Source organism: Epinephelus lanceolatus, chromosome 12 (assembly GCF_041903045.1).
Source record: "Epinephelus lanceolatus isolate andai-2023 chromosome 12, ASM4190304v1, whole genome shotgun sequence".
NCBI classification, from domain to species: domain Eukaryota; kingdom Metazoa; phylum Chordata; class Actinopteri; order Perciformes; family Serranidae; genus Epinephelus; species Epinephelus lanceolatus.
Genome location: NC_135745.1, coordinates 30,518,592 through 30,529,036, shown reverse-complemented (window position 1 = coordinate 30,529,036; position 10,445 = coordinate 30,518,592). Strand labels below are relative to the sequence as shown.

At 39.8% G+C, this 10,445-nt stretch overlaps 2 protein-coding genes across 2 annotated transcripts; one reads left to right on the top strand and one right to left on the bottom strand.

Moving 5' to 3' along the window:
* Nucleotides 1-3,484: 3,484 nt before the first annotated feature.
* On the top strand, nt 3,485-5,333 carry LOC117272390 (C-C motif chemokine 17-like). The gene is made up of 4 exons (XM_033651298.2): nt 3,485-3,608; nt 3,725-3,845; nt 4,598-4,675; nt 4,814-5,333. Exons 1-4 carry the CDS (start codon nt 3,527-3,529, stop codon nt 4,959-4,961), a joined length of 429 nt encoding a protein of 142 aa, XP_033507189.2. The 5' UTR covers nt 3,485-3,526; the 3' UTR covers nt 4,962-5,333.
* A 2,625-nt stretch (nt 5,334-7,958) lies between these two features.
* On the bottom strand, nt 7,959-9,017 carry LOC144465002 (uncharacterized). Its single transcript, XM_078172829.1, has 4 exons — nt 8,856-9,017; nt 8,617-8,725; nt 8,445-8,519; nt 7,959-8,304 (listed from the first exon to the last, which is right to left on the bottom strand). Exons 1-4 carry the CDS (start codon nt 8,929-8,931, stop codon nt 8,247-8,249), a joined length of 318 nt encoding a protein of 105 aa, XP_078028955.1. The 5' UTR covers nt 8,932-9,017; the 3' UTR covers nt 7,959-8,246.
* Nucleotides 9,018-10,445: the final 1,428 nt, after the last annotated feature.

Genomic DNA, 10,445 nt, shown 5'->3' with positions numbered 1-10,445 from the left:
TTAAATCATTGCAAATTGAGTATCTGTGTGGAATAAATACATTTGATCACTTTGGTAACTGGCGATATGGCCTTTGCAGGCAGGTTCAGGTAATTATTTTCACACATTTCTGGACTGAATGAATTCAGGCTGCAACTAATGATTATTTTTATCATTGGTTATTCTGCCAGTCATTTTCCAAGGACACATTAGCGAATAGCAAATTTACTTGTTTACACAGTAGTCCGAGAAATATTCAATTTTCAGTGATATAACAAAAGTGGAGAGCAGTGAATCAGCCCATTAAAGAAGGTAAAATGAATTTTTGGTATTATGCGCAATACTTAAAGGAGCTGAATGCAACATTCAGAGCATTAATATAGCAGCAAAGCACCATTTGCTTTGGAAAGATTTGGTGGAGTAATGGCGTCCTGAGCAGAGAGGGGAGTCATACTACCTCTATATGTGTCGTAATCTAAGCTTCTCTGTCTGTCGTTGTGGGAGATGGTCTGGCCGCATGTGTATATGAGTCCATGTTGGTCCCTGTGAGTGAATCACACTGGCTTGCTAATCACTACACTCATACAGTGGTTACCTCTGATACTGATACAGCATCATCACAGAAGCTGGCGCCCCCCCCCCCCAGTAACAAGGTTAGCTCTGTAAGCACTGTTGCCGTTGTTAACACTATTGAAAGATGAGCACCGTTAGCTGCTAGCCACCAGTTCAGCCACCTCCAATTTAGAACCACTTGAGGGATCCAATCGCAAATGGTCAGCGCTAAACACAGGTGTAAACGACCACCATGACGAATCGTGATCTGATCACTCAAACTGCTTACAGAGCCGGTCTGGGACGCATTTGACCTCATATCTTTTGTAGTGTAAACGCTACATCATCAATGTAGGACATTTGGTTTTGGTTGGACGAAGTGTTGCATGACGGTCCATCATTTTGTCCTACAGAAGGAGACGTTGCATTTTGCTGTCAGCAATATCTGCTCAAGCTGTGCCGACACAACTGCTAACATGACTAGCGAGCATGCTAGCAAGCAGCAAGCAAGTCTGAATCTCATAACTGTGTGGGGCCCTTTTAACTTTTAGTGTAAGTGACATAGGCAGGAAGGATATCTGAACACAAGCAGTCAGCTGGAGACACATGAGAGACACAGGCGTCAACGACAATGTGTCTCAGCTGTCTACTTGTGCTCGGATCACTGAAAGGCTCATAAACACGCTCTGACGCATACAGCTCCTTTAAACAATTAATAGATAAGCAAAATTATTGCTGCTGAATTTTCTGTGATCATCGAAAAAACAAACTTAAACATAAATTAATAAATAATAATAATCTTCATTTAAAGTGTGTCTGTAACCTCACAGGAAAAGTGTGTGTTTGTGTGGTTTTTTTGTGTGTTTTGTGGATGAATTAGGAGCCAGGATATAAACTGCCCCTGTGAAAACATCCGCACGTCAGTGTTAATGACACGATCTGGGCCTGAATAGTATTCGCTGGGGGGGGGTTGCTTTTGCACTGTTTAATGTACTGTCTTCTTTGTTGGTGAATGAAGCCATCTTCTTCTACAGTTTGAGGAATAAAAAGATTGACTGATTTGCATTTCACATATGACTATCAATTCCTACTATTATTGCGACATTCACTTCACATCCATTCATCACGTCCTGCTTGCCATCCATTGCTGGCCTATATCAACACTGCCCCCCTATGGGTGAAGGGAGCACAAACCACTCCTGGACACCATCGAATGTGGCTGAGTTGGTGCTAAATTGAGATGAGTGGGCCTGACTGCCAAGTGGGAGGACAGAGGAGGTTTCAAGGAGGGCACAAGTTGGGCAAGTCATAACGAGAACATAATGAGTCATGATCTCTGAAACTGTCACGAAATGACAAAGCTCAGAGCAGTTAAAACTAATTTGGGTGTACGAGATCAGACAGGGCAATATCTGGGCTGCAACAGACAAAAACAACACTGAAGTGTGACTGTGTGAGCTTAATGTCAATACAGACGCAGCATAAATATTCTAATGTGACAAATCTCTGCACAGAATCAAATCATACAGCAACAAGATGGCATTTATTCCACACACAATAAAAACAATATAAATAGTCAGCTCACTTCTTTCCTCCCTAATTAATTCTAGTGGATATACATTCAGCAATGTATTAAGTCTAAGGGAAAAAAGTTACGATGAAGTTGAGTCATTTCAGTTAATGTCTGTGGGCACAGGAGACGAAAAACCAACACATTTCTGGCACATACACACTTATTAATCATATGGTGAGACTTGGGAGACTCATTCAACTGGCAGCACAGTCTCCAGCTGTCTCCGTGCTTTGACAGCAAGCATCTGCATTTCTTAAGTGCCCTTGAGCAAGATACACTGAATCCCCATCGGCTCTAATGGCCCTAATCTGTTTCTGGCCTTCACACTTCTGATTTCCTTGTGAAAAGGGCGACAACAAAAAATAGATTTCTCCTTCAGGGATCAGTTGAGTATCACTCTGAATAGCGTACAGGAAAATAATTTGCCCAAAGTTTAGTTTCAGTGTTTATGTGTTGCCTGGCAAACACATCTAGATGCAATCATGTATTTTATGTAGTGTAAATGGAGTAACAGAAAACCCATGGTGACTGTGCAGCTTTCATGAATTCATTCATGAAGCGTTCACTGTATTTTACTGAGCAGGAGGTGTTGATTTTTACAACTAGTCATTTACAGCTTGTAGATGTAGTTTTTGATGTGATACACTGCGATATAATGCGTTTACAACTCAAAGATGTTGCGCCTATCTAGGTCAGCTGAGCTGGATTTGGAGTTGTCAGCTTTCTGCAGACTAAATAGGTCATGCTAACGAGGACGGGGGGTTTTGACAAGCCTCTCATACTCCATCAGTTCTCACCACAAAACAATCTCAAGATTGCTGATTATGTAAAACACCCTGACTCCAGCTTTAAGCTACAATGTCAGATTGTGACAATGGATATTACAGACATTTTTTGTCAGCGCTGGGAAATGTATGGAGCAAGATGAGGGCAATATTTTGTGTAGCAAATTCCATTTACGCGTAATTATGCAGGGGCTATGCACTGAGAGCTAAATATGCAGCAATATACCGTAGCTTTGGAGAAAACTAAATGAAGCGAAGAAAGCGTGACGATTAGAATCTGCTGTGTCGTATATGAAGAACTTCACAGCACGATTATGAGCCCAGAAAGCATAAATTTAGATGAGAGCCCAAGGAGATTGTATGAACATAATGCATCAGTGCACCAGTTCCTCTGTGATACTCTCCCACAAGCCCACATAAACAAATAAAGGTGTTGCATAATGGCACAGTAGAAGCTCCTCAGAATTCATCATCAAAGTGCTACGTTTGCAACTTTGGCTGCCATGATGCAATAGTGGGCTTCCTGTCCTCAATTAAGGAGCCACAAATTGAAAAAACATGAGTAGCGCCATAAGTATATATATATGTGTAGGGGTGATGATTCAGTTAGCTCTCTGCTGTTGTTCACATTGTTAGCATGGCTCCCAGAGGTATGATCGCCGTGACAACCGTTCTCCTCTGCCTCATACTGGGCCTGCTCGGTCCAGCTCCAGCTGCCTGTAAGTTTATTTAACCACTCTGACTGCTCGTCACTCAGATTAAAATACAGTATATATTACATTAGGACTCTGAGTTAATAATGGTGTGTTTTCTGTGTGTCTGTGTGTTTGTGCAGTGGGCTCCAGTACAGGCAGATTATGTTGTACAAGATACAACAGGAAGCCAGTGCCCTTCCAGCGCATAAAGGGCTACAGAGAACAAACCACCAAGGAAAACTGCCACATCGAGGCGATCATGTAAGACTCTCCCCTACAAAACCACCAAACTCCAACACCGCCGACATCAAACTGAAACGCTGACTATGATATTTGAGTATCACTGTCAAACCTTTACAACAGGGTAGACTGATTGCCTTGATTGGATTGATTCCAAAATCTTTGAAAGACACCGGTAATTGTGTTTTGGGAAGCAGCACTAATTTTGTTTCTGCAGAATTTATTGCCATAAAAAATAAGCCATTTGATCTCATCTACCACAATATTTTACTGTCAGAACTAATTACTGTGGATTTCAGGACTCTGAAAAGGCAGCTGTTTGATCTGCTCCATATCTCCATAAATTATATTTATAAATGATTTGTACGCAAGCTGTCTGGCCTCTGAGATTGACACAATCCAATTACACAACAGAGCTGAGTATCAAACCTCAATACTTGTGAATTCTGACCGAAATGTACCAAAAGCCGCGACTGAAAAGTTGGTCAGATACTTAATATTTGATCAGATATTTCATTTTTTGAATCATATAATCTTTATTTTATTTAAAGTTCTTTCAACTGTGTTACTGCAAGACAAAATAAAACATTTGTTACGAAATGCTTTTGTGGAAAAACTAGTTTATATTCATCAAAATGAGTTATTTTGGTATCAGTGCTGGAACTTAGGTGTCACATGGGCACCTTTATCAACAAATTAAACCTATACTACTCACTCATACACTGCATATCGTGCTTTTTCTGTGTGTTTGATAATGTTTCTTATTTGTATAGTTTCTACACGATCAGGAAGAATGAGATATGTGCGACACGCAAGGATGAGTGGGTGAGAAAAACTCTGGAATTACTCAGGTACGAGACGTCTACTCACTTTTAAATACTAACTGGTTTCACTTAAGATGTGAACCTTTAAAATTAGGACAACATTTGCATGTGAACCAGTGTTTTGGTTTGTGGGCACCGTGAGTAAAAACTCCTATTTCGTTATAGTTCAAAACTGAAGAAGATGTCCCAGCCTGGCTCTGCTGCAGATGACGGAACGACGAAGAAAAGCGTAAAGCCTTCGTTTAATGATGGAAGTGGATTTTTGGGCAGTACTGCTGAAACCTTCCTGAACAGCACGGACAGTTTCTACTAGCAGGAAACAGGTTGTGGTCCAAGAGAAGAGATTTGGAATTAAAGGACTCGCGCTATAAAAATGCCCATCTGAGGGAGTGTTTCAGGGAAACTGAGCATATTGTAGTCCAGTCTGGAGAGTAAAAGAAATGCTACTTGCTTAAACATATACAGCGTCAGCTTATAATCATGACTTCAGGACACCCTGAGAAGAACAGCTTTGAGACTAATGATGAAGAATATTAGCCTAGCCACTCAGCTAATGTTTATGTGAATGATATTTTTTAAAATCATGCTATGCTACTGCTATTAATCTGCTCCTTAATCAAGTTTACATGCTTGAATGCCAATACCAGTTCTCATAAACAAATAAATTTACTTCATATTACTCCAACATTGTTGTCCATATTTATTCAATCAAGCTACAACACTGTCTCACTGAAGTGTGTCATGTAACTTTCAAAGGTTATTTTTAACAACTTTTTTTTTAAATTTAAAACAATTTTTAGCAATAGCATTTTAAACCTAGTTTCAAATAACAAGTAATAGCCCAACCCCTTAACCATTTGAAACCTGAGCAAATTGGCTTGATTTTATACAAAAACATGGATAGAAGGCAACAAACAACAAAAAGAGACATGACGCCCAAAAAAGAAATTAGTAAAAAGAGAAAATTAAAAACAAGGAAATTAGTAAAGAAAGAAAGAAAGAAAGTTAAATACAACAAATAAGGAAATGACCTGGAAAGAGCGCTATTATATAAATATAGTTTTTCCCTATTTTTTAAAATAATTTTGTAATTTTTTTTTTTTGCAATTTGTAGAATATTTTTTTAACAAGTTGCGCTTTGTCTTTCCCCCCATGTTTCTAGAAGAAATAACACCAATTAGCTCAGAGATAAAAGGTTTAAATACTTGCGAAAGCACAAGAACAGTGATGTTGCTCCAGGGTTTAATGGAAAACAAAAATATACCACTGTCATGTCTGTATGGTAAATATAATAACACTCCCAGCTAAGTAGTTAGCCAAATTTATGTTAAGTAAAAACAAAACAAGGAAATGTCCTGGAAAAATGCTTAAAATTATAATCATTTTGTACCACAATTGTAAATATGTAATAATAATAATTATAAATATAGTTTTTCTCTAGCTTGTTTTCTCTTTCCCCTATTTTCTAAATCTATTATTTTTTGCAATTTGTGGGACATTTCTTACCAAGTTGCTCACTGCCTTTTCTCCCATGTCTAATCACACCCATTAGCTCAGGGCTCAAAGGTTTAAATTCTTGCAAAAGGTGTCTAAAAGCAGCAAAAGAAAAGTGATGTCGCTCCAGGTTTCAAAGGGTTAAAGGGAAACTTAGATTCTTTTGTGTCTGAGTGACTAAGGGGAAAAACAATTTTAGAAACTGGTTTAATATTGAGAAAAAGCGCTGCAGCCGGCAGCCAGGAAACAGGCTGTAATGTACCGCACCGTCAATCAGTGTCCACTGACAGTGCTTGTTTTTGTAAAGTTGCTGAAGTGTTGCTGAGGAAAGAAACAGAACAGAAATTTACCTTATTCTTGATCCAGTGTGTTTGTTATTGCATATAACAAAGTGGTAACCAGTAGAAGTCTCGTGCTGAAGTCTTTTGAGTTGAGTTGCTGCAGGAAGACAATAACAAACAGATGAGATCAAACAAAAGGTAAATTTCATTTCATGTCATCTATTTGGCTCACGACCATAACCACGTGGTATGGAGTACAAACATCACATACAATAACAAAACAATGGCACACAGTGTGACTAAAGTACAACCAATGTTACCTAAACAGAGGGAGGAAATTCTTCAAAGAAGCACCTAGTTTACAAATTACTTTTGGCCTATCTGATTGTAATAACAAAATTAATTTAAACAGAGATGGACGGTTTAAATAAAACTTTGGCAAATATCTTTCTCTGTAAGGAAATAAGCTTACATTCTGACAATCAAACAAAATATGATACTCATCTCCCTCACGACTATCAGCACAGAGGCTGCAGATCCTCTGGTTTCTGTACAGCTCTTTATATCTTCCACTGACTTTAGGAATTCTGGTGTTATTTACTCTAAAATCACAAATAGCCTCTCTGTACTTTTGGTTTGCATGCAACAGATACTTCTCCAGTTACACCCTTGTTTAATTTCGACATACATATCACATGATGTCATAGTTCTGAGCTCATTTTGCCACTTTTGTATGCTCTGATCATTTAGCCTCTTCAACAGTTTAACCAGTTGATGCTGTTACACTTTTGTGTGAGCCAGAGGTGAGACAAGCCACATTCATCCAGTATCTGCTTAACCTGCAAGACCCATGGTGACACATATGCACTCGTATTATGCAGGCTGAGCAAATAGATGTTTGGATGTTTGACTTTTCCGGAGGGATCCTTTCCATAATGCTGTCAGAAACTAACAGTAAAAATCTGAGATTGTCCGTGGCAAAAACAAACACTTTTAGTGGACTATTGCTCTGAAGCGTTACACTACAGCCTTAAAAACAAGGTCCAAGGTTGAAAAATGTAGAAGTTTCCCTTTAAAATCATTCAAAGCTATATTCTAGGGCCCACAAGTGAGTATCCTGCTGCTCTGCATGTTGTGTGTTTCAGTGGCGTGACATGTGCGCCTGGTGTACTGAGAGAAGGATGCTGCCAGCACATCTGCTGGAAGGTGTCTGCAAAGTTTGCGCTGAGCTGAGCTGAGCTGAGCTGTCCTGTCCCCCGAGCTCATGCAAATGCATGACTTGACTGACAGGGAGGCAGCGTCTCGTGCTATTTCAGATCAGCACCCCAAGGGGTTGGTGCTCCAGTCAGACAAGGTGACTCCCTCAATGACACGCTAGTCTTAGCCAAGCTGCCCTGAAGTGAATTCACTTCCCCACTAGATGGCAGAACCGTTCTGTAAAACAACCGAGCCAGCTGCCTCATGAGGTCTTGATGGTCATTTGATGAGCACAGCTACCTTTGACTTCCAGTTTCAACCAATAACAACAAAGCATGTGGAAAGAGGACAACATTTATTGTGTTTAAAGCAAACAACAGACAGTGCTCAGATGTTTTGCTCTGCACAGCATATCACAGACGCTTTGTATCTTGTGTCTCTGTTAAGCCTTATGTTAACTGAAGAAATAACAGATAGGAAATCACAAAGAAAGTGGAAAACAATTAAATAGCACTAGCAATAAATATAATAAATATTACAGAATAACATTAGAAAGCATTTTTAAATATTTTAAATTAACTCAAGACAGTTCGCTGTAGATATGTGATGAAGATGAGGAGTGCTTTCTAAAGGCTGGAGGTTGTTGGGGCAGCAGTAGTGTTCTTCTTTGCTTTGCGGGCCTGCCTGTAAAACACACAACAGATAACAGTTAAAATAACAGTCTGTGTTGCCCCTGTGCATACATGATACATCATGTCTGAAGCAACCAACTACCAGAGATGATTAACACTGCAGACGAACTGAGATGACAAAGGTCTACTCACTCTAGCTCCATGATCTTGGAAAACACCCAGTCCTGCTTCCAGTGGCTGCACATTTCTCCCTGTGTGGTCTCAAATCTGGGAGGAAAAATAAGAAACGATCAGTCACAGGCTCTAAAACAGTTTTCACCAACATTTTTTGATCTGTTTAATAAAATAAGGAGGTGATTCTTACATGACAGCACGGACGCATGGGGGGTTCTTCCTCTGGATCCTGTAGCCCACGATGGGAGCCGTGATGTTTGCAATACTGACCGTAGTGCAGCACTTGATTATCTTCATTTCTGTTTTTCAGAAAACAAACAAGGATATTTATTTATCAGGACACGTCCTTCATTTGTAGCATAAAATATGAACTGTTGTGGAGCAGGCTGCTAGTGTAATAGGGTGCAGGATCTCTGACAGACAACTTACCAGAGGCCGTCGCTGCCATCACCAGAACCCCGGCGAGGAGAGCCAGGCACGCCAGTCTTCTGATGCACAGCTGCATGGTTACTGTGTGTTGTTCCAGATGTTCTTAGCAGAAGCTGATGGCTTGATCTGGCTGATGGAGGCGAATGATCTCTCAGACCAAACCTCTTGGTTTTATACCGTTAAATGAGGAACCAGAGGAGACAAACCGGATGAATTCTCGCCTATAGGGCTTTCCACATAGTGTGTGTGTGTGTGTATCAGGGTGGGGGACACACTTGGGTGACGCCGATAGTCGACTGTTTCCTTTTTTGTGATTTCATCATGATTGATGCTGACTAAGAGATTCCCTCAAATTGACACTACAGTGCAGCCACTCTTAGCGAGTAATTACTTTTATCATTATCAATAACACGTAACAGTTAAATAAATTTAATTTATTTTAATAATTAATTTATAACCTGCTTTAATCTACAAATAGATCAGATTTTCAGGTTTCAACCTGTGTTTAATATTCTTATAGATATTCTGGAGTTTGCATATTCGTACCACGTTTATGTGGGTTCCCTCTGGATACTGGCTTCATGCAGTCCACGGGTTTCTTTAGGTGAAGTGGGAACTTTAATTGCTTGTACGTGGCAATGCGAGTATTAATGTGTCTATAAATGTTAGCTCTATGATAGATTGGCATCATCCAGGTTCTCACACAGTGCATGCTGGGATACACTGCAACCCCCAGAGCTTTGAACAGGGTAAGCAAGACACTGAATGGATGAACGGGCATTTAAATGATTCTGTATTATCTGTAACATCCAGTTAACTCTCTGGTATGTTGTATTTTAGGTGATGCCTTTATAAATCCTGCTGACTTCAGCAATAATTTAAAGGCAGCGTCATGTGCTGGTCACTGTAATCACTGTGTCATCTTTCTCTCTTGCTACCCCTCCTTTTTTCTGCTACTGACCATCATGGTCAGTACTGGGGTAAGAAAAAGGGGAAGGAAGCAGATTCACTTCTTTCAGCCGCAAATTTCCGAGCATCCTCCACCCAAATTTGGTCATTTGTCACTGCATCCTCTGTCCGTTTAGTTACAAGTCTCAACTTGTTGGAGGGTGCCGTTATGATTCAGACAGTTCAGGCAGTAAAAAGGAACAAAATGACTGTGCAAGTAGAGATGTACTCCTTGATATATTTAATATCTGATTTGCCACAAACTAATTGGGATTTTTTTTCAACCACAGATTTATGAAAAGCTGCCAACCAAATAACTGCCAAAAAGACCAAGACTCAGGTTCCTTCCTGCCAGTGTAACTGCCAGTAATGTCCCACAAGACACGAGTTGGTTCAAAAAGCAAATTAATTTGTTCAGTCTGGCTTTTATTTCGCACAATCATTCATACATATTGAATGTTTTACATTAATACTATGCATATTTCAACTATATATAAATATTTTAAAATCACTTGTCTCACAGGGGGATAACTCATCCGTGACTTTTGTAGACCTCAACTCATGGTCAGCAGGAATTGCATTATAGGTGCTCATCTCCACTTACAAGTCTTACTGATTTGGTGGTATGTAGCCTACTTTACC

Coding starts and splice junctions, on each gene's coding strand:
- LOC117272390 (XM_033651298.2), top strand. CDS start 3,527: ATGGCTCCCAGAGGTATGATCGCCGTGACAACCGTTCTCCTCTGCCTC. Junction 3,609..3,724: donor CGGTCCAGCTCCAGCTGCCT/GTAAGTTTATTT, acceptor GTGTTTGTGCAG/TGGGCTCCAGTACAGGCAGA. Junction 3,846..4,597: donor TGCCACATCGAGGCGATCAT/GTAAGACTCTCC, acceptor TTATTTGTATAG/TTTCTACACGATCAGGAAGA.
- LOC144465002 (XM_078172829.1), bottom strand. CDS start 8,931: ATGCAGCTGTGCATCAGAAGACTGGCGTGCCTGGCTCTCCTCGCCGGG. Junction 8,520..8,616: donor CCATGCGTCCGTGCTGTCAT/GTAAGAATCACC, acceptor TTTTCCTCCCAG/ATTTGAGACCACACAGGGAG. Junction 8,305..8,444: donor TCCAAGATCATGGAGCTAGA/GTGAGTAGACCT, acceptor TGTGTTTTACAG/GCAGGCCCGCAAAGCAAAGA.